Source organism: Triturus cristatus, chromosome 7 (genome assembly GCF_964204655.1).
Source record: "Triturus cristatus chromosome 7, aTriCri1.1, whole genome shotgun sequence".
NCBI classification, from domain to species: Eukaryota; Metazoa; Chordata; class Amphibia; order Caudata; family Salamandridae; genus Triturus; species Triturus cristatus.
Genome location: NC_140590.1, coordinates 40,256,673 through 40,280,795, shown reverse-complemented (window position 1 = coordinate 40,280,795; position 24,123 = coordinate 40,256,673). Strand labels below are relative to the sequence as shown.

General features: G+C 46.7%; 1 protein-coding gene across 3 annotated transcripts in view; it reads left to right on the top strand.

Moving 5' to 3' along the window:
- The window catches only part of LOC146808758 (cornifelin homolog), a 120,901-nt gene that overhangs the window by 54,991 nt on the left and 41,787 nt on the right, over nucleotides 1–24,123 (top strand). For all 3 annotated transcript variants that reach the window (XM_085615572.1, XM_085615574.1, XM_085615573.1), the window contains 2 exons: nucleotides 10,456–10,566; nucleotides 17,108–17,244. In XM_085615572.1, the coding sequence (XP_085471698.1) occupies nucleotides 10,456–10,566; nucleotides 17,108–17,244 (248 nt within the window). The remainder of the gene's footprint in view (nucleotides 1–10,455; nucleotides 10,567–17,107; nucleotides 17,245–24,123) is intronic.

Below are 24,123 nucleotides of genomic sequence, written 5' to 3'. Positions count from 1 at the left end.
ATGGGCAACAGGTCGCCTGTGAGTGGGGGTGGCAGGGGTGATGGGCAACATAAGCCCAGTGAGTGGGGGTGGCAGGGGTGATGGGCAACAGGTCCCCTGTGAGTGGGGGTGGCAGGGGTGATGGGCAACAGGCCCCCTATGGGTGTGGGTGGCAGGGGTGATGGGCAAGATAAGCCCTGTGAGTGGAGGTGGCAGGGGTGATGGGCAACATAAACCCTGTGAGTGGGGGTGGCAGGGGTGATGGGAAACATACGCCCTGTGAGTAGGGGTGGCAGGGGTGATGGGCAACAGGTCCCCTGTGAGTGGGGGTGGCAGGGGTGATGGGCAACCGGTCCCCTGTGAGTGGGGTGGCAGGGGTGATGGGCAACAGGTCCCCTGTGAGTGGGGGTGGCAGGGGTGATGGGCAACAGGCCCCCTATGGGTGGGGGTGTTAGTGGTGCTGGCCATGCAACCCCTATGGTGGGCTGTTGTTAGTGGCCAGGATATGTATCCCCTGTGTGTGTGTGCCATTTTGCAGGTACGTGTCGTTTGTTTATGTGGTAGATGTCTGACTTACCGTCTGCGCCGTCAGCGTCGGTCCATGATCCGGTCATAGATGTAGAGTACTGGTATGACCTGCGCGATGGGATTCATGATGTGTTCGTGTCGTACACGCTGCTTGTTTCTCCGTCTCGTACCCGTGTATTGATTTGTGGCGCAAATCGTAGCTGATATGCTTGTTTTCCGGATGCTGTGACGTGCCGTACATGACGACCTGTCCGGCGCGTAGGAAGTACGCATCGTACTTGTCATGCCGGAAACTGCTATGGATACTGCTTCCGGGCGACACGGTTCTTCTTTGGGAGTTACGGCTCGGACGGAGAATGGGTCTTGATTCACAGCCTACATGTCGGTCGTGTTTTTGGCAGTTATGCGCATCGTACTTCCTATACAGGACAGACCGGCTCCGGGTACGTGTCGGTCGCAGGGTAAGGCTACGGACAGCTGTCCGACCGGCCATCGGAATCGGCCCCTTAGTGTTTAATTTGAGCAGTGGATTTAAGTGCTCGCACAGGCACTTCATTCTCAACACCGGCACTAATGACAGTCCACCACATGGTGGCGCTGTCTATCTAATTTTGAGCTGAGCATAATAAGAGTGTTTAATAATGTAATATACATTAAAAATGATCAACACCTGCAGTCCATGCCATTCTTATATGTTTGGGGTTGGAATGGTGCACAGACAGAATATCGAGTTCTGAATATCGAAGTGCCAGAATATCGACTGCAAGAATATTGTTGACCAGAATATCGGCTTGAAGATAAGAAATATCGTATTCTGTAATATCGAAGTCAGTAATATCGTTTGTAAAAATATCTTTGTTATTATTTCGATATTTATATTAGTGTTCTGTATTTTCTTATATATGTTAAAAGTATGTGATCTATTTTTTTGTGTAAGGATAGCTGTTTTTTTAATGTATGTGTGAAATTTTTAGAAGTGATTAATTTTATGTTAATGACATTTTGCGTATTTTAGTTCTGTAGCGGGATGTGTTTATAGGGGAATATGGTGGGAAGTAATTTAATTTTAATAAAGTAATGACATTTTTTTATTTGTTAGTATTTATAGTAATTTTTTTATTAATTAATTATTAATTGATTATCATATTTTATTAATTAATGAATAATTATGTTAGTTGTGTTATTTTTTTTAGGAGTGGGTTGTGGGTTTATAGGGGAACAGGGTGGGAAGTAATTTAATTTGAATAAAGTAATTAATAATTTTTATTAATTCCTATTTATAATTAATTTTAATTAATTCATTATTAATTGGTTATCACATTTTATTATTCCATTAATTGATAACTATGTTAATTGTTTTAATTTTTTTAGGAGCGGGTTGTGGGTTTATAGGGGAATAGGGTGGGAAGTAATTTAATTATAATAAAGTAATTAATGTTCATTTATTAGTATTTATAATTCACAATTAATTAATTATTAATTGGTTATCACATTTTATTAATTCTTTAATTGATAATTATGTTAATTTTGTATTTTGTTGAAGGCGCGGATTGTGGGTTTATAGGGGAATAGGGTGGGGAGCAATTTAATTTGAATAAAGTAATTATTTATTTTATATTTCGATTTTATAGTGTTGTTTGTGGTAATCCATTTATTATTAACTAATTATTGATTGTTTGTTAATTATAATTAATTGATTGGTAAATATGTTAATTGTGTCAATTATATAGGAGTTGTCTGTGTGTTTATAGGGGAATTTTTATTTATAAATCATTAATAATTAATTTTTTGATTATAATATATTTATATTAAATATAGTTATTTGTACAACATTTTTAAACTTTTATAAATTAATGTTTTTAGTACATTTTTAGTACTTTTTAACAATAAAATATATTTCAAGCTTTTGTAACTCTTTATATTTTTATATGTTTTTTACTTTTGTGTTATTAATAATTTTTGTATTGTAGTTGGTATTTTGTTTCTTTTTTTCTTTTAATTTTTTGTAAATATTAATTTTAACCCTCTGCTATCCAACACTTTCCCTACTGTTGCACTCTCTGGAGTGGGAATAGTAATTTTTTCTCCTCCGCTATCCAACACTTTCCCTACTGTAGCACTCTCTGGAGTGGGAATAGTAATGTTTACACCTACACTATCCAACACTTTCCCTACTGTTGCACTCTCTGGAGTGGGAATAGTAATTTGTACCCCTACGCTATCCAATACTTTCCCTCCTGTTGCACTCACTGGAGTGGGAATAGTCATTTTTTCCCCTTCGCTATCCAACACTTTCCCTACTGTTGCACTCACTGGAGTGTGAATAGTAATTTATACCCCTCCGCTATCCAACATGTTCCCTACTGTTGCACTCTCTGGAGTGGGAATAGTAATTTTTACACCTACTCTATCCAAGACTTTCTCTACTGTTGCACTCTCTGGAGTGGGAATAGTAATTTTTTCCCCTCCGCTATCCAACACTTTCCCTACTGCTGCATTCACTGGAGAGGGAATAGTAATTTTTACCCCTACGCTATCCAACACTTTCCCTACTGTTGCAGTAATTGCAGGGGGAATAGTAAGTTTTTACCCTTATGCAATTCAACAATTTTCCTATTGTTGCACTCAATGGAGTACAAAATGTAAGTTTAAAAATGTATAAATATTTAAGTATTTTATTTTATAATATAATGTTTTTATTCTGGTATTTTATGTTATGGGTATATATATATATATAGATGGTTTCCAAAGTCCTTCAGAATGCCCAATGATACAAGCAGCAGGAACAGACCACTCCGTGGCTATAAGGTGAAGTGCTTTATTTTTCATACGACAGCATGACGCGTTTCGACCGGAGAACCGGTCTTGATCACATGACATGTACAAGGGTCATAGAGTTTAAATAGCAGTGAGTGCCGCCAAAACTACCAACCATGTAATAGAAGTAGAAAACATACTATTAGCTAAAATCATTTGCAGGTCGAGTTAATAAGATTGAGAAAGAAATATAATCCATGCCATCAATCATGAACCAAACAGGCTAGAACAATAAATATAAAATACAATAATTAAAATGTTGAATTAATGTATTAAACCCCTATAATCAGTAAAAGCGGGAGAACATTAAAAGATAATATTTAAGTAAATAAAAAAATCCTTTAAAATAATTAATGTCACGCTGTTATAAATACTGAAAGAAGAATAATAATCGGGGAATAAAAGACTCTTGGGCAAGTGCCCCTAGACTGTTTGTAAAACAATGGTTACATGGAAAACAACTCAGACCTGGAAACCAAAATTGGTTGTCAGTTGGACGAATAGCAGCAAATTCACATAAAAAATATACAGTGAGTAAAATAGTGCAGATGCCTACAAGCAAGAAAGGGTTAAAATAACAGAATAACAATATAAACCTGAGCTCTACATTGTGAGAATAATTAATGCAATATAATGTGGGAATAGTCCAGATACCAGAAAATAGGATGAATGAATTCATTAATGTAAATATTGGCGAGTGCAAGAAATAACAGAATAAATACTCTAAAATGAATTAGAGTAGTGAAAAATCCTAATGAGAGACATAAGAAACTGGACAAATACCTGCAATAAATCTTAGGCAAAAAAGTTTTGGAGACAATAGTGGAATAACATCAGGACCATAAAGATCACCAGCTATGAGGATAACATAATCAAAAGCACCCCACCAGCATCAGTCTAAAAACCGATAAAATCAAAAGATAAAACCAGTTAAAACGACACACATGGAGTAAAATTGATCAGGATAAGAACATAGCTGGATAAGAAAAGTAGTATAAATACTAAAATGACGTAAAATAGTATAAGAGAAGAAAATGCAAATAGTAAGGGAACATCTAAAAAATCTAAAAAATCAAGTATATTAATATATATATAGATATATATATTATAGTTCATTTTTATATATTTATACTATTTTAAAATAAATTAAAGTTATTAGTTTATTAATTTTTTTAAAGTAAATATACATTTATATATTGCATTTTATATATGTACGTTTAATTTTTTTTTTAATTAAATGTGTTTATTATATTTTTTAAATGTATATTATATCTAAGTAATTTATTTTTAGTTAAGTTTATAATATCATTGTTTTAACATTTTTTAACCCCTTCGACGCTCATGACGGAGCGGTTCCGTCATGAGCGTCGGTTGCGCTGTGCGCATGACGGAACCTCTCCGTCATGGCCCCGCCCGCGCTCAGAACCTTCAGCATGGCGCGGAAATCCGCGCCGTGCTGAAGGGGTTAAATATAAGAAAAAATTATATTTTGAACATCTATATTTCCCCCCCAATATTTTTATTGTTTACATTTTAAAGATAGCATGTCGATACTTTGACTATCGATATTTTGACATTGATATTTTTGTCTTTGGAATGTGTGACTTCGATATTATGTCAGTGATTCGCTGGAATAGCACAGGAAGGGACATCACTGAATAACCCATTATCTACCTACACAGGAAGTGACATCATTGAATTTCCCAACATCCACCTGGACAGGAAGGGACATTACTGATGTTCCTGACAAAATCACCTGTAAAAAAAGAAGTCAAGCAAAAGGACTTTATTTCCCATCACTCATCGGCACAGCAAATTACATCATGGCACCATGCACTACTCCACCCTCCCAGGAACTACTTAATGGCAGCTGCAACACAGACTAACAGCTTGACTGCGCCCAGCACCAGGACTTCTGGTTCGATTAACGCCCAGCGATACTTTGCAGCACTCATTAGGCTGCTAGATCACGGATGATTTTCTCCCAACTGCTACAATGTAGAGTCTCATACCACGGTAGGAGTTTTCACTTTCACCACTGCTGGTTCTCCAGCAGCCACACTCGCACCCCCACGCAAATACTAGCAATGCCCTCAACACCCCCTCCCAACATATGCTACACAAGCACCAAAACGCCTACGCCCCCAACTTTCATCACACACGCAGCAAACATGCACGTCAACACCCACTCTCATGCATGCTTCTCAACACACGATCACTTGGCAAACACACAACAGCAATACGGGCACCTGATATCCTCTTTATCACAGAGACGTGGTTCAACCCCTCATTAGCTCTTGACATCACCACTGCAATCGCAGTGGGTTACAAGATTTCTCGACAGGAGCACCTTCACAAGACAGAAGGAGGAGGACTCCCTATATACAAGGAATCCATCAAATGCACAACATTCACAGAGAACACCACCCCATTCATGGAACACATACACTTCAAGCTTCAAATCTCAGAAAACTTCACCCTAAATAGGGCCCTTGCCTACTGACCACCTATACTACAGGCCATCTCAACCAACCTCATCACCAACTTTGCTGCTCCACTAACCATCGACTACAGATCCTACATTCTCCTCGGTGACCTAAAGTTTCAACTGGAAGACAAAAACAACCCCTTCTCCACAGCACTCCTTGAAAGCTTGAGCAACAGGCCCTGCTCATCCCAGAACCAACAAACACAGCATAATACACACTGGACCCAATCTTCACCCCAAGCGACAGCATCAAAGACAACTCCACCACACCACTCATATGGAACAACCATTCTATCATCTCCTTCCAAATCAATACACCTCAAGCCAATACCCCTACCAGGTTCAGTATTCCAAGTCACAGCTGGGGCAAAATCATAGAAGGAGACCGGCTCCGCTCCCTCAGCACGGATCAACCTAACCCCACAGACAACCTTGACAAGGATATTATCAATTTCCAGCAACTGTATCAATAACTGCACCAAATTCCTCGCGCTTATCAAACCCAACAAGCATAGTAGATCATACAAGCAGGTCAGCTGGTGCACTGAAGACCTCCGAGCCACCAAATGACACTGTACACAGCTAGAAAGGAAATGGAGAATCAGCCACCACACCATCAACAGAACTACCTACAAGGCTGCACTTAGATGCTATCACCAGCAAATTAGAGACACCAAGAAAAAAGCACTAGAGGACCAAATCGAAGGAAGCTTCACAGCTGCAAGGAGATCTTCTCGATCATCAAGGATTTCACCTCGTCTTTAGCCACAGTCAGCAACATTGCTGCCTCCCAACAACTCTGCAACAATCTAACCAACCTCTTCCACAGCAAATCACAAACATCTAAGCAAATTCGCACACCAACCCAACCTCAGAGAACTTGCTGCTAACCTAACCACCACCAACCAAGATGGCCACCTGACCCAATCAATCAAGGAGGATTTTTAAAGTGCAGCTAATCACCTGATAGGGTATCCAGGAGCTTGCTGGTCCCAGAGGCTTATTCGAACAGCCAGGTCTTGAGGAACATTCAGAATTTCAGAAGTGAGGTGAAGGCCCGGAGGCATGTGGAGAGGCTGTCCAGGTCTTTGCTACAATGTGGGAGAAGGAGCTTTCTCCACTTCTGCATTAGTAGATGCGGGAGTATGAGCAAGTGAAAGGGAGGCAGAGCATAGTCTTCTCGATGGTTGGTAGAAGTTCAGGTGGTGGTTAATGTAGGCGTGTCCTTGGTTGTGTAGAGCCTTGTGTGCATGGGTCAGCTGCTTGATTGGCACCTCTTCTGCATGGCGAGCCAGAGGAGTTGCCTGAGGTTGGGTGTGATGTGGGTTCGTTGGGGAAGGCAGAGGATGAGTCTGTCTGCAGCATTCTGTATGGTCCAAAGTGTCTGTAGGAGGTGTGCAGCGAGTCCTACATAGAGGACATTACCATAGTCCAGTCAGCTGGTGATGAGGGCCTGTGTCACGGTGCATCTCATGTGTAGGGGTAGGCATTTGAAGATTTTACGTAGCATGCGCAGAGTGATGAATCAGGTGAAGGAGACATTATTGATCTGTGATTTCATGGTGAGTTTGTTGTCGATGATTCTGAGGTTTCTGGTATGGTCGGAGAGAGTGGGTGCAGGTCCTAGGTCTGAGGGCCACCAGGAGTCTTTCCATGTGTTGCTGCTGAAGTTCAGTACTTCCGTCATGTCTGTGTTCTGCTGCAGGCAGTTGTTCTTCATCCAGTCAGTGGTGGTTGTCATGCATCATTGGCAGTTGGTTCTGGTGGTGGTGGGGTCGTCGGGGAGCTGGTTGGGTTGTGCGTAGGAAATTACGTTGAGACCGTGGGATCTGACAATGTTGGCCAGCAGGGTTATATATGCAGTGCAGAGCGGGGGCCTGAGGAATGAGCCCTGGGGGACCCCACAGGCGATCTCCCTGGGTTTGGAGTTGAAAGGTGGGCAGTGGATACTCTGAGTTCTTCCGGTGAGGAAGGAGGTAGTCCATCTGAGCACATCCCCTCTTGGATTCCAATGTGGTGGAGTCTTTTCCTCAGGATGTGGTGGGCTACAGTATTGAAGGCTGCCGAGAGGTCAGGAGGATGAGAGTTGCTGTTTCTTATCGGTCAAGGAGGCTTCGGATATCAGGGTGGTATCAGTGCTGTAGAAGCCGGATTGGGAGGCGTCGAGTAGCTAGTTCTGGTCCAGGTGTGTCATGAGTTACTTGTTGATGATCTTTTCTAGTACCTTCACTGGGAATGGAAGCAGGGAGACTGGATGGTAGTTTTTGAGTTTGCTGGGGTCGGTGGAGGTTTGTTTGAGTAGTGGCCTGACTTTAGTGTGTTTCTAGGCATCAGGAAATGGTATGGTGGTGATAGAGGTGTGGATATCTGTTAGAAATCGGGTTTCTGATTGGCAGAGGTATGCACCCTGGCTAAGCAGGAACCACATGCCTAATCAAGGTAAGTGAGGTACACACTAAAAGATTACCTGTACTTTTTAAAGACTAAGGGGCCGATTCCAATTTCGGCCGGAAGGGCTCCGAACGATGGTCGGAGCACTTCCGACCGAATTGGAACGTGTCGGCCGGATTCCTTTCAGACCGAGCCATTCCGATGGGTTCGGTCGGAAAGGAATCCGACTCGGATTTCTGGATGGCTGACGACAGGCTCGGAGAGCCCGTCCCCCGACCGTAAATCCCTCAGTACTCCCCCGGCCACCTCTTTACGACCGAGGGAGTACGATGGCAGTTTTTCACTGCCTTTTCATGCCGGTCTTTCCGGCACGAAAAGGCAATCGGAAACTGTCTTTGGGGGCCCCAGTAGGGCCCCCATGGTTGCGAGGCTACCGAATGGCGGCCTGGGGGCACCCATGGTGCCCCTCTGTGGATCCCTGCACCCGGTGGCAGGCACCTTGGGGTGCCGGCCACAGGGTGCAGGGATGAACGGCACCCCTGCTTGTCACAATGCAAGCCTGCCTTACGCTCGGAATACATGCATCCATTGTGAAGTATACGAGTACTTCCAGGGCCGTAACCAACGACAGCAGGTCGGTCGGTTACGGATCCTGACCAATGTCAGACGGACCTGAGTCCATCCGACATCGGAATCGGCCCCAAAGTGAAAAACAATTATTAGAACCAAATAGCACATTGGGGTTTGAACGGAGCGCTGGCCGATTAAAAGACCCACCCAAGGCCTTCTGAGCAAAGTATCCTAATCCTTGTTGCAGAACGAAATGCAGTAGTAGCGGGGCTTCTTTCAATGGGTGAAACGCCAAATCCGGGACACGAGGACAAGGTGCCGTGTTAAACCACGCTGGAGATGATGTGCTGAACTTCTCCACGCGCTGGTGGCGATGCTTTGATGCCTGAAGCGGTGATTCCAGAGGCACTGCGGCAGTGCGGACTGCAGTACACCGGGTCTAGACTTTGCAGCGGCGATGATGCAGCCAACCCCGATGTTGCAGCAGGTGATTTGTCAGCGTCCAGTCAGCGCAGAGATGTTGAAGCGCAGGTTCTAGCAGATGCAGCACTTTAAACTCACTTTCAAGCGCCCTGAACTGCATTGGCACCACTTGGCAGAGCAAGACTTACAGAAAGTTAGCTCTTATTGTGGCCCTTCCTTGATTTCATTCCTCTGTTTCTAATTTATGATTGATGTGGTTCACTATATTGATATAAGTTGACGTTCATATTTTTCCCAAGTAATTGCTCTAATATTTCACCCCTTACTGTTACGGTATTGTTTTTTGTACCGCGTTCACTGTGTATTATACTTTAAATTAATAAATATTTCTGAGCTTAAAAACATGAAATAACTGTTATTCTGTGCCAAGATGCCTAATAGGGTGGAGTGTGCATTACAAAGAGACATTTTATATTCTGGCCTTTAGCTGTGAGCCCCTTTGAGTCTGATAGGGTTATTCGTCTTAGCGTCTTTGGACGTGGAGTCTTTGGAGCGAAGGTAGGAGTGGCCGATTGTAGGAACAGGGAAGTGAATGTGTTTGAGGAGTGAATGGAGCTGGAGAGTTAACTTGAGTGTTGTGTTTCTGTTGTCTGTTTGTGTGTGTGCACGTGGGGCGCCTCTCCTCTTTGGAGGTGTAGTGTGAGGTGGACTTCTTGGGTGGATTTGTGTGCTTCTGTGTGCTACTTAAGGTTGGTTCTAACTGGTTGTATGCATGTGCATTGAGATACAATTCTTGTCTATCCTCTAGACCCATGCACAGAAATGTTTAATCTGCCATAAACCACCTTAAATTTGCCTCATTTCCTGCGTTTTATGTTACACTTGTTACATGCATTGTCTGAGATTGCAATGTATGTCACATAATTGAGATGCTGTTTGAGTAAAAAAACACATTGGAGGAGCACAGGAACAGTGTGAACAACCAGAACACAAGTAGCTGTGATTCACGTCACACGTGATTTTGTGTTATTTTCGGGCACAAAATATGTCCTCACATTAAAATTGTAGATGCACTTCATGCACAAAAATATTGTGAAATGTCAGACTGCCATTTTGCATACTTGTTTGGCATTTTACATAAATCTGCAAAGGAAGCTACACACATTGCGCCCAGACCTGCTTTCCTTTGAGACAATATGTCCATTGTGACAGAGAAGTTACAGTTAAAACGTTTGTGTTATTCTTGTGTCTTTTTTCAGAATCTGACATGAGTCATCCAATCAACAGCCAGCCTCAGAGCATGGGCTTCAGCTCACAGAAGAGCCACTGGAACTCGGAGATGACGGGCTGTTTTGAGGACATGGGCATTTGTGAGTATTACACACTTCACACGAACAACATGCACTCACACACACACACACACACACACACACACGCACACACACACACACACACACACACACACACACACATCGGTGAGCATCACAGACTGCACACACATAATGCACACAGGCACATGTGCACTTCAGCACACCCATGGGCATCTATAAGTATCAAACAGTGCACATACAGACATCTGCTGATTAATACACACAACACACTCAGGCACATACACATGGGAATCCGGGAGTATCACACACTGCACATATCACACACAAGTGCATGTGTCGTCTTCCACATGCATGGGCATTTGTGAGTATCACACACTGCACATCTGGGCACAGGGTCACCTAGGATAATTAAACATTGCAACACATATGACAAACACAAGTGCTTGCACACTCACACACACATTTATGACCATCACATACTGCACACACATTCACAGACACATGTGCACTCAGACATACACACACAGGCATCTGTGAGCATTACACAGTTCACACAAACAACACACACAGGCACACATCAACTCAGTCACACACACATGTGCATCATGCAGTATCACATATTGCAACACACATAACACACGTGCGCACATGCACTCAGGCACATATATTAGTATCCGTGAGTATTTCACACAGTGCACATGTACACATACAGACACATGCATTCAGGAACACACACAGGCAGAATCACACCCCGTACACACATGACGTGCACACACTGGCACATCTTTACTCAGGCATACACACAGGCACACCTCTGTTCTTAAGAATTGTCTTTCCCACCATCTCAGAACCCCTGCTATACACAACACCAACCAACTGCCAATGAGGAATCGCTGTTTCTGTTTTCTAGTTTGGTTGGGATCTTAGGGCCAGATGCACTAAACATTTTAACGCTCGCAAACGCTATGATTTGGCGTATGCAACTGTTACAAAGCTTTTTCCTATTTACTAATCCTATTTTAGTAATTGGAAGAGTTTTTCAGACTCCTGAAATGGGATTCTGAATGGATACTGATTTTGTATCTGGAAAAGACATGCTGGAGCGTCCCTTCCAAATACCAATCTCTGCCTAATATAGCAACGTTTTGTGGCCAAAACCCGTTGGCAAAACATTGAAATTTTACAGAGACATTAAAGGAGGTGTTAATCCATTCGCAAAGGTGAATGTAAAAAACAAACAAACTTTTAATTTTCAATGCAATCCAATCAATCAATCAATCAATTACACTTATAAAGTGCGCTACATACCCGTAGGGTCTCAAGGCGCTGGGGGGGGGGTGCCGCTACTGCTCGAACAGCCAGGTCTTCAGCTTCTTCCTGAAGGAGAGGTGGTCTTGGGTCAGACGCAGGTCGGTCGGGAGGGAGTTCCAGGTCTTGGCGGCCAGGTAGGAGAAGGACCTTCCTCCTGTAGTCGCTCTTCAGATGCGGGGGACGGCGGCGAGGGCGTGGTTGGCTGATCGGAGGTGGCGTTTGGGAGCGTAGAAGTTGACTCGGCTGTTGAGGTAGCTCGGGCCTTGGTCGTGTAGGGCTTTGTGTGCGTGGGTGAGGAGGCGGAAGGTGATTCTTTTGTTGACGGGGAGCCAGTGAAGGTCTCTCAGATGTCCGGAGATGTGGCTGGTTCGTGGGATGTCGAGGATGAGTCTGGCTGAGGCGTTCTGGATCCGCTGGAGTCTCTTCTGGAGCTTGGCGGTGGTACCGGCGTAGAGGGCGTTGCCGTAGTCCAGTCGGCTGGTGACGAGGGCCTGGGTGACGGTTTTCCTGGTCTCGGTGGGGATCCACCAGAAGATCTTCCGTAGCATGCGTAGGATGTTGAAGCACGCCGAGGAGACGTTGTTGACTTGCCTGGTCATGGAGAGGGAGGAGTCCAGGATGAAGCCCAGGTTGCGTGCATGGTCTGTCCGTTTGGGTGCGGAGCCCAGGGCGGGAGGCCACCAGGAGTCGTCCCAGGCGGAGGGTGAGGGGCCCAGGATGAGGACCTCCGTCTTGTCCGAGTTCAGTTTCAGGCGACTGGTCGTCATCCACTCGGCTACCTCTTTCATCCCTTCGTGCAGGTTGGCTCTGGCGGCGGTGGGGTCGTTGGTCAGGGAGAGGATCAGCTGGGTGTCGTCGGCGTAGGAGATTATGCTGAGGTTGTGTTTGCGTACGATGGCCGCGAGGGGGCTCATGTAGACGTTGAAGAGGGTGGGGCTCAGAGATGATCCTTGAGGGACGCCGCAGATGACTTCGGAGGCCTCTGACTTGTACGGTGGTAGGCGGACTCTCTGTGTTCTTCCGTCGAGGAAGGAGATGATCCATTCCAGCGCCTTGTCCTGGATTCCGATGTTGCTGAGGCGCCGTACTAGGGTGCGGTGGCAGACCGTGTCGAATGCCGCGGAGAGGTCTAGGAGGATGAGGGCCGCTGTTTCTCCATTGTCCATCAGGGCTCGGATGTCATCGGTGGCGGCGATGAGGGCGGTCTCGGTGCTGTGATTGGCTCGGAAGCCGGACTGTGAGGGGTCGAGGGATCCGTTCGTCTCGAGGAAGGCGGCCATCTGCTTGTTGACGGTCTTCTCGATGACTTTGGCTGGAAACGGGAGGAGCGAGATGGGGCGGTAGTTCTTGAGGTCGGTGGGGTCCGCTGTTGGTTTCTTGAGTAGAGCGCTGAGTTCGGCGTGTTTCCAGCTCTCAGGGAAGATGGTGGTGTCGAAGGATGTGTTGATGATGTCTCGCAGGTGGGGTGCGATGACAGCGTCGGCCTTGTTGAAGACGTGGTGAGGGCAGGGGTCGGTCGGTGATCCGGAGTGGATGGAGTTCATCGTGCGGATGGTGTCTTCGGTGCTGATCGGGGTCCAGGCGTGGAGGGTGGTGGTGGGGGGTGGTTGTTCGGTCATGGTGTGCGTTGGTTGGTTGTAGAAGCTGTTGTGTATGTCCGCGATCTTGTTGTGGAAGTATGAAGCGAGGGAGTTGCAGAGGTCTTGCGATGGGGTGATGTCGTTGTTTCCTGCGCTGGGGTTGGAAAGCTCTTTCACGATGTTGAAGAGTTCCTTGCAGTTGTGTGCGTTGTTGTCCAACCGGTCCTTGAATGCTGTTTTCTTGGCGGCGCGGATCAGCTGGTGGTGTTTCCGGGTGGCAAGTTTGAAGGAGGTCCTGTTGTCCGGTGTCGGTTCCTTTCTCCAGACTTTCTCGAGGGCTCGGCAGTTCTTCTTGGAGCTCTTGAGTTTGTCGGTGAACCATGGAGCCTTCTTGCTGCCGGGTCTGCTAGGCGGGGTCCTCAGTGGGGCGAGTTCGTCCGCGCAGTTGCTGATCCACTTCGTGAGGTTGTCGGCGGCCTGGCTGGGGTTCGCTGAGCTGGCAGGAGGGTGCTGGCTCAGGGAGGTGGCGAGCTGGTCTGCTGTGATCTTGTTCCAGCTTCTGTGGGCGGCCTGTTGCTGGTGTTGGTGGGTCGTCGTTCTCTTGAAGGTGAAGTGGACGCAGCTGTGGTCCGTCCATTGAAGCTCTGTGGCGTGGCTGAAGTCGATGTCTGTGCTGGAAGAGAAGACTGCGTCGAGTGTGTGTCCGGCGAGGTGGGTGGGGGTGGACACCAGTTGCTTGAGTCCCAGGTTGGCGAGGTTGTCGAGCAGGGTGCTGGTGTTGCGGTCGTTGTTGTTCTCTAGATGGAAGTTGAGGTCTCCCAGGAGGATGTAGTCAGCGGAGGGGAGGGCATGCGGGCTGACGAAGTCGGCGATGTCCTCGCTGAATTGTGTGCGTGGTCCAGGGGGTCGGTAGATCAGGGTGCCTCTGAGGGTGGTGTTCGGGTTGGTGTGGATCTGGAAATGCAGGTGTTCGGCGCTGGTCAGGGTGTTGTCGGTGCTGGTCGTGAGACGGATGGTGTTCCTGTGGATGATGGCGATGCCTCCTCCCATCTGGTTGGCGTTTTGGTCCCTCCGGACGATCTTGTAGCCCTCTGGGATAGCGATGGCGATGTCGGGAGCTGAAGAGGCGTTCATCCAGGTCTCCGTGAGGAAGGCAACGTCAGGGGCTGTGGCGTCTAGAAGGTTCCAGAGTTCGATGGCGTGTCTGTGGACGGAGCGGGTGTTGAGCAGGATGCACTTGAGGTGGGTGCTGCTGGTGTTCGACTTGGCGGGTGCTGGTGCGAGGCTGGTCCGGATGCAGGAGAACTTGCAGGCGTGGCAGCTGAAAGGTCCGTGGGTACGTCGTGGAGTGGCTTGATGGCATTCTGGGAGTCGGCCGGTGTTGAGTGCGGTGAGGGTGGCGGCGGAGTACGTCAGGCGGGTCGGTCGGGGTCTTCGGGGGCCAGGGGTCCTGGCGCTGGACGCGATCCGGTCGCGGACGGGCTTACCTTTGGCGCGCCTTCAGCGCACAATCGGCGCGCCCGCTGCGCGTGACCGCTGCGCGTTCGCACGGTCGCCATTTAAAGGCGAAGTGCGCGGGTGGGCGGAGCAGCTGGGAGGCGGGAGCGGGGAGGGAACAGAAGAGAAAAGGGGCGGGGCTAATGGCGGTGGCGGGAAGCGGGAGCGGGGAGGGAGAGCGGAGGGCGGCGAGGTAGGCGGGCAAACAGGAAGGAGACAAGCACAAATGCACAAATGGAGGGCAAAACACGAAGAAGAAACGGTACAAAAAATACAGGCAACAATGCAGGTCAAAACGGAGGCAAAACAGTTAACAAACGATCATACTGCATACAAAGAAAACGAGCACAAATTTCGGTCAGAAACCGGCGAAAACCAAAGGGGAGCGCTCAAGGCGGCAGCGAGGCCGGCGCTGAGGCAGAAGGCAGGCACTGGGGCACACGCAGCAGCTGGTGGCCGTGCGGCGCGGGGGTGTCCCACAAGTGGGTCACACTCACCTGCGTCGCACGGTCGCCATTTAAAGGCCAAGTGCGCGGGTGGGCGGAGCAGCTGGGAGGCGGGAGCGGGGAGGGAACAGAAGAGAAAAGGGGCGGGGCTAATGGCAGTGGCGGGAAGCGGGAGCGGGGAGGGAGAGCGGAGGGCGGCGAGGTAGGCGGGCAAACAGGAAGGAGACAAGCACAAATGCACAAATGGAGGGCAAAACACGAAGAAGAAACGGTACAAAAAATACAGGCAACAATGCAGGTCAAAACGGAGGCAAAACAGTTAACAAACGATCATACTGCATACAAAGAAAACGAGCACAAATTTCGGTCAGAAACCGGCGAAAACCAAAGGGGAGCGCTCAAGGCGGCAGCGAGGCCGGCGCTGAGGCAGAAGGCAGGCACTGGGGCACACGCAGCAGCTGGTGGCCGTGCGGCGCGGGGGTGTCCCACAAATCCCATTTCCAATAAGCAAAATGAGCTGCCGGAAAGAAAAAAAAAGTTGGTCTTACTAAAAAAACAATAACAGACATGGTGGTCTGCTGACCCCAGCAGGCCGCTATCCCTGTGATGGCCTCCTATTACAGGGAGTCCAAATCTGATGTCCAACCATATTAATATAATGACCTACTGTTATACGGCTCCTACAAATTAAGTTGAACTGTGTATCTGGACAACATAAACTTTGGAACATGGGGACTCAGTTCACACAGATCATCAGAAGATGTTGGCTCAATTTCTAGCTAGCTCACAGAACCCCATCTGAACCCCAAACCCATACCAGCATACCAGATGGTATCAGCAACCTCAAACATGACCGCTCTTATTCTCCAAGGAAATCATGGAAACAGATCTAACCTTTCATTGTTTACTTTTGCATGCCCAAGGTAAAACACAAGAAACATACGAATATGTCTTTTCACACATTTTTGGAAACAATCGCATTCTTGTATAGAAAGCGTGAGCTGCAATTATAAGGCAGATGAAACCAGCATTACTAGGATGGTGAAAAAGATAAACAATTCAACCATCATAACGTTACTATTTGGGATAGCCTAACCCACCATACCTGGGTACGATGTGCCAGGAAGCTGGTCTGATGTAGAGCAGGCTACCGTCTTTTTCAGGATAGAGGTCAGAAGGATGGCATCGCAGGCACACTGCACCGCATTCCCGGACAATCCTGGCAGAAGTGCTCCACTGCCAAATGTAGCACAGAGGCTGTTTATATAATAAAAACACCACCCCAACTGGACCTTATAAGTGTTTACCCATGCAACACTTGATGTTGTTGCACCAAGGATATAGTGCTGGATAACTAAACACTTATAAGGTCCCAAAGCCGAGACCTATTGGCTATGCCTGTTCTACTTGGGAGCGGGTTTTGGTAGCTCGGTACAGATACAACAGTATTGACTCAGCCCACTGATCTACCTCGCTGAGCACTGGACTGCACCAAGATTGTGGATTTACCCCTGGGGCTACTGAGCCCTTGGTTTGATGCAGATCAAACCTCTTGAGGCCTCCAAGACAAACTAGTCTGGTGCCTACTGGAAATGCCACAAGAGAGAGGGGGCACAGTGAAGCTGTAGCATGTTTGGTGAGTCCCCCCTCCATCTGTAAGTGGGTTGGGTAGAATGGAAGGACGTCTGGAAGACTAGTACAGGAAGCTACTTTGGTGCATTGTCCTAACACCCTCTCTCTTTCTAGGTCTATGTGGCACTTTCGTACCCTGCATCCTGATGTGCCGGGTCTCCCGTGACTTTGGGGAGCACTTCTGCCTGCCATGTCTGCCAGGGTCCTTCCTCGCCCTGCGGACCGCAATGAGGGAGCGCTGGCACATTGAGGTAAGGGGGTGCTATGAATGCTCCTGGCTTCTCAGGGGCTGATATTCTGAGTTGGACAATATATAGCTGGGTATGCAAAGCCTGGCATAAGAGGAGGGAGTGGAGGGAAATTGGTCAAAACAGAATGGTGAACATGTGTTTGTGTTTTCAGGAATGTCAGTAATATATTTGTGTGTATCACTACATGTTTGAGTGTGTGTTTAGGTGTATCAGTATGCCTGAGTGTGTGCGTGCATATGTTCAGGTGTATCAGCATGTTTTGAGATGTGTTTGCATGGGTGTTTAGGTGTTTCAGTATATCTGTGGGGTTAGGGGTGTTAGAATGTGTTTGGAAAAGTGTGGCGGGTGTTTGTTTAGGATGTGTGTGTATGTGTTTAGGTATCTCCAAGTGTTTTGGGGTGTGTATGGATGGGTGTTTAAGTATATCAGTATGTGTGTATGAGTGTGTATACACATGTGTTTAGGCATCTCCGAGCGTTTTGGGCTGTGTTTAGGTGTATCAGTATGTGTATTTATGAGTGTGTGCGCACATGTGTTTAGGCATCTCCGAGTGTTTTGTGGTGTGTTTGGGTGGGTGTTTAGGTGTATCGGTATATGTGTGTGTGTACACATGTGTTTAGGCATCTCTGAGTGCTTTAGGGTGTGTTTGGGTGTATGTTTAGGTTTATCAGTGTGTGTGTGTGTGTGTACACATGTGTTTAGGCATCTCCAAGTGCTTTGGGGTGTGTTTGGGTGTATGTTTAGGTGTATCAGTGTGTGTGTGTGTAGACATGCTTTTAGGCATCTCTGAGTGCTTTGGGGTGTGTTTGGGTATATGTTTAGGTGTATTAGTGTGTGTGTGTGTGTGTGTCTGTACACATGTGTTTAGGCATCTCCGAGTGCTTTGGGGTGTGTTTGGGTGTATTTTTAGGTGTATCAGTGTGTGTGTGAGTGTGTATGTATACATGTGTTTAAGCATATCCGAGTGCTTTGGGGTGTATTTGGGTGTATGTTTAGGTGTATCAGTATGTGTATGTGTGTGTGTACACATGTGTTTAGGCATCTCCGAGTGCTTTGGGGTGTGCTTGGGTGTATGTTTAGGTGTATCAGTATGTGTGTGCGCACACATGTGTTTAGGCGTCCCTGTATGTTTTGGGGTGTGTTTGGGTGGGTGTTTAGGTGTCTCAGTATGTATGTGTGTGTGTGTGTGTGTTTAGATGTGTCAGCATGTGTTTGGGAGTGTTTTTAGGTGTATCATTATGCTGTGTACGTGTGTTTAGATGTCTCAGTATGTTTTGGAGTGTTTTGGGGTGTGTTTTTAGATGTATCATCATGCTGTGTGCGTTTGTTTAGGTTTCTCAGTATGTTTTTGGGGTGTGTTTGGCTGGGTGTTTAGATGTATCAGCATGTCTGTGTGTGTTTTCAGGCATGTCAGTTGTATGTGTGTGTGTGTGTACATCACTATGTGTTTGGGTTTATGTTTAGGTGTATCAGTCTATGTCTGCATGAACATGTTTAGGTGTCTCAGTATTTTTGGGGTGTGTTTAGGTGTATCATTATGTCGTGTGTGTTTAGGCGTCTCAGTATGTTTTGGCTGTGTTTGAGAGAGTGTTTAGGAGTATCAGTTTTTCTCAGTATGGTGTGATGTGTGTTTTTGTTGGTGGTTCGGTGTATTAGTATCCCTGTGTGTGTTTGTGTGGGATTTTATGATAGAGGTTGCTGTGGTGTTCCAAGATGTGTTTGTGTGTGTTTAGTTGTCAGGATGTGTTGGATATATTTGAGTGTGGTGTGTATAAATATAGGTATGTCCTCCTTTGTGTGTGAGTGTGTGTGTGGGTGCATGCACTTATGAGTGCCAAGATGTGTTTTGGTGTGTACATGCGTGAGTGTTGTGTGTGCATGGGTGTGTCAGTGTGTGTTCTTGTGTGATGGTTGTGTGTTCTTAGGTGTCAGGATGTGTATGCCTCACTGAGGGCTGTTTTGGCCAGGCTGTGTTTTGGGTGTGTGTGCGCAGGTGGGTGCAAAGCAGCAGGTACAGTCTAAAGGCAGCAGAGTACTGAAGTGTGGCTTTGCCTGGGAAATATCTCTGAGTAGAGGGGTGTGGAGGGAAGGGGCGCCCAAGGGGGCAGAGGGAGGTTGATGAGGGAAGGGGTGTCCGAGGGGGGATGGGGAGGTTGAGGAGGGAAGGGCTGCCCAAGGGGGAAGAGGGAGGTTGAGGAGGGAAGGGGTGACCGAGGGGGGAGAGAGGAGGTTGAGGAAGGAAGGGGTACCCGAGGGGGAGGTTGAGGAGGGAGGGGGTGTCTGAGAGGGGAGGGGAGGCTGAGGGGGGAGGTTGAGGAGGGAAGGGGTGTCTGGAGGAGGAGGGGCTGGACCAGCAGACATATCCTCTGGACCAGATCATCCACTTCTTGTAGGATAACTCAGTGGGCAACACACCAGCTGCAGTGGGGGCGTTGGGGGGGGGGGTCAAGAGAAGAGGAGGAGGGAGGGGAGTGACAAAGGATGAGGGAGAGAGGAGGAAAGAGTAGGAGAAATTAAAGAGGGAAGGGGTGAGCAGAGGCAGCAGAGAAATGATTGAGAGGGTGGGGGGACTGAGTGCAAGGAATGAAAAAGAGAGGGAAGGGATGGCTGAGAAGAGGGGAGTGTGCTGAGGGAGAGGAGGAAGAAATGAGTGGTTTAGAGGGACAGGAAAAAGAGGGTTAGAAACGAGGAAGAGAGAGCAGAAGCAGGGAAGGATTAGCAATGTATTTATTTATGCCTTTCTAAATAGCGCCGACATTACCCAAAGGTGTTAGAGTGCATTACAATAAAACAGGTTTCATTACAAGAGATACAAAGTTACAAACAGCTGCTAGCGGCGATCATTACAAGAGACGCAAAGGAGCAGGTCGAGACATTGGGATATGTCCTCATTTCGATTGCTACACAGACACAGATTTATAGATGAGGAGGTAGTCGGTGTAGGTAGTAGCAGCACGGTTAGGTTAGGTGAGACAGGAGTAGCACAGTCAGTCTCAGTGTCGGGAGGTTACATTATCATGGGTGGGTGGGGGTGGGGAGGAGAGAGGGGGCTCCAGCGCTGGGACTGCTTTCTCAAATCGTACTGGACCTCCCCGTCCGTGTGGGCGCTCTCCCAGAGGACCTTAAAACGGCGAGGCAGTGCTGGAGGCGGAGCCTAAAGCGAGCAGGCATTGCAGTGCCATACGCCCCTGACATACCACTGTCCATGTGAGGAAATATGAATTTTTATGATCAGTTATGTCCCCTATCTTAGACCCCAACGGCTCCATGTACATGTTACAAGTACATGTATGTTCCCTCCAGTTCCAGCTATGAAGACGCAAATACATGTGCGTCCAACGTCAACATGTCCTCTTTCAGATCCGCCATGAATGGGTCGAATATTCCATTCCTAAGTATGATTGGCCACCGACTTTATATGGTTCACTTTTCACGTTTTACAGTTCAGGCGAGTAGGCCCTGAATTCTGCCATCAAGCCTTTTCCTGCTTCTGCCTCTGGAATGCTCTAGCCTGGACCTGCATCCGTATCCATGAACTTTGTCCTACTCCCGGCGCGGCTAACGGTGCCTGACGCGGCCTGTTGCCTGCCAAAAACTGTATTCAGCCTTCAAGTTATCTGCTCCGCTCCTCATCCAATGCATTCCTGTCTAGTAGTTTAGGTAAACATCCTTCCAGCTACCGAGCAAAGGGCCCGGCCTCGCTGTCTTTATGCAAGTAATTCATAGCCCTTGTTACCATGGAAGATTCCTGCCCCCTCACATCTCATGTAGACACATAGACGCTTGTACATGCACTAACAGTCAGTATAGAATAGATTCCGTCCGAGAGACCTTTCCTTTTGGATAAAACAGTTCCTTAAACAAAGATATTAGATACGATTTGGGATTAGGTTGACCTGACCCCCCAGACTTCTGTCTCCACATGTAGAGCTAAATGTCAATTCCCCTTCACCCTCTAGTTGCACGTCAATCACACGTCATGCGGCTGCGCGCGCATCTCTGCCAAATATTTCTGCTGACACTGCAGGATTCTCTTATGGATCCACCCACTTGTGACATCATTTTAAATGACGTTTCTAGTATACGCCTATTATTACGCCTATTTTCATTACGTATGTGTATTCTTATCTGTATTATCAGTTGTTACGCCTCCTGCATCTGTCTTAATGTAATGCTTTTCATATATATATCATTACTTGTCAATAATATATTGCCTATCCCTTCCTGAACCTTCGTGGTGATGGAATACAATTGCCTGGTTCGAACCATAATTCCTTTGTAAGGAATAAAGTCCTTTTCAGAACCTCTAATACCACGGATTCTGCCTCTTATTTTGACTGAGTTATTCTTACTAGACTTTACCGCATAAAAAATAGTACAGGTAATTTAAATATTTACCACATAAATTGGCGCCCGAATAGGGACACTTTCTCATCTCACGCGCCGGAGGTGCGTTGCAGGCCCGGTCTCCTGCCACAGCTGGACGGACAAAAAACGAGTACCCGCAGGATTTCCTGTATCTCCCTCCGGCCAAGCGGGGGTGACTGAGGCTGCGATCAACACCCAGACGAGGCGGTGAGAAGTGCGAAGTATCCCGACCAGAGCCTAGCTGAGAGAGCAAGATCCGAGGTATACAGAGGCCCACCAGGTTCCGAAGTTCCGAGTCGAGTCGAGTCGAGTCCAGTCCGGTCCAGTTCAGTTCAGTTCCGAGGCCTTCCGTTCCGTGCTACCCGGTGAGTACCGTTGCTGGGGAGGCATTTAGACGTGCACATTAATTTGTGCCGGTCATGACGGGTTTGAGTACACAGATCCGGTCTGCACTGTTTTAGCAGTGTATCTGTACTGTTTAGCAGTATATCTAGTATGTTTTGTATATAATCCAGTATTATCTAGTATTAGTATTATGTCAGTAACTAGTTTTCTTCTAATTATAATTGTTCGTTAAATGTTAAATGTTAAATGTTAAATGTTTTACCGTGTTTAAAAATTATGGTATGAATGAGTGTTCATTATTGTGTTTATCGTATTAACTGTGTTCAAGTCCAGTTTGAGTAAAGAATCAAGTAGCAAGGTTTAAAGATGCCGTTCTTTTCAAAATTAAGACAGATCAAAACTAGAAAAGGAGTACTCGAAGAAGCTGTTCCCATTCCACCGAGGGACACTCCAGGGTATTTTATGTATCATAAACATGGCCTAGATGCCTTATTATATCTTGACTTATGGGTGGACTACACCAAGGATCTAGCAGAAAGTCAGAGGTGGCCCGTAGCTGGGACATGGGATGCAGATTGCATCATGAGAGTAGAAGAAGAATTATGGAAAAAGAAAGCCAGACAGTCACAGAAAGATGCCATTGAACTATGGCGTAAAGAATCGCATAGAAGCACAGAGAAAGAACTCAGAAAAGAAGAGAAAAGTAGGGAGAACTCAAATAAAGCCCGAGAAAATATATTAATTAAGGAAGGTATCCGAGTAAAAACAGAACAAGTAGACAGACAACGAAATACTCTTATGAATGGTATGTATCCTCTTTTGGCCGAAGGTTTACCTAAGGCCACCCCGGAAATACCTAAAGATTTGCCACCCCCATTACTCCCGATTAAAGCACATCCCAAGACCGCAAAAGATATTTTCCTTTCCTCCTATTTAGACAATGTGGCTCCCGAATATGTTAATGTTCCACCACACACGCCACCTGTCGATGGTGCTCTACCCCGAGATCATCCGCCCCCAACTCCGCGACAACAAACTCCTCCGCACATTCCAATAGGTCCATCTGTTTCCACCGCTTTTCCTGCATCCACAGTTTCTACCTTACATCCCACAAATCCTTTCGTGCCTAGCACCTCAGAAGGTGCGACAGGAGGTGCGACAGCAATTTTTGCCACGCCACCGTCACGAAGTAAATCGTCTCTTAGAGATTTAGCAAACCAACGTACACCCCAAATAGCAACGTCCGACATGTTTAAGGAACATCTTGTGGATTGTAGATATGATCCAGTGCCCGGTAAAAATGACAGAATGCTGCTATCATCACTACGTATACGACGAGCTTCAATATATTTAACGACACTACCAGGAATGGTTAATCATCTGGACAATATATATCGCTTTGTCCAAACAGGGCAAGGCCCTGAAAGTATTGACGAAGCCATGGATTACCAGAAAGTGGATATACAGAGATTACTGTTACGCTTCTTCATAAACTGCTTGATCAGAGACAGAGATAGGCCTGGGGTAGATCAGGATGAAATGCAAGTACTTACCAGATGGGGTCAGAATATATCGGAGGGAAAACATGATAAACAGACGTGTATAGTAGCTATGTGCCGAAAGATCCGCAAAGAAGTAGAACGAATACATAAAGCCAGATTGGAGGCAGACAAAACTGAATCAGATGGAGAGGAGGAGGAAGAATCAGAAATGCCCACAGGACAATTAGAAACGATAGCTTATGTAGGTAGGGGAAGACCTTGTAACAATACCAGATACTTTAATGATCCAATACGTCCGATACGTCCAGAATGCAACAGACATTTTCAAGCCCCTATGTTAAATGCAAGGTCCCCTGAACACCTATTCCAGGCTGCTGATAAATTACTTCGAGACCGAAGGGGGTATCACATGCTCGATTCTATAGATGAACAAGAATTAGCCAGGTCAGCAGTACAATGGGCTGACAGTTCTGAAAAATACAGTGATGATGCGCTAGCACACACGTTTTTGAATCTTACCCCAGACGAACAGCGTTTAGCTGGTATATACATGATACAACACCTCCTTATATTATATAGAAGCCAACACTCCGATCCTGGTCCCCTACCTGATATACTGATAGAATTACTCACGAATAAATGGAGAGGTTCAGGTACTGATTTA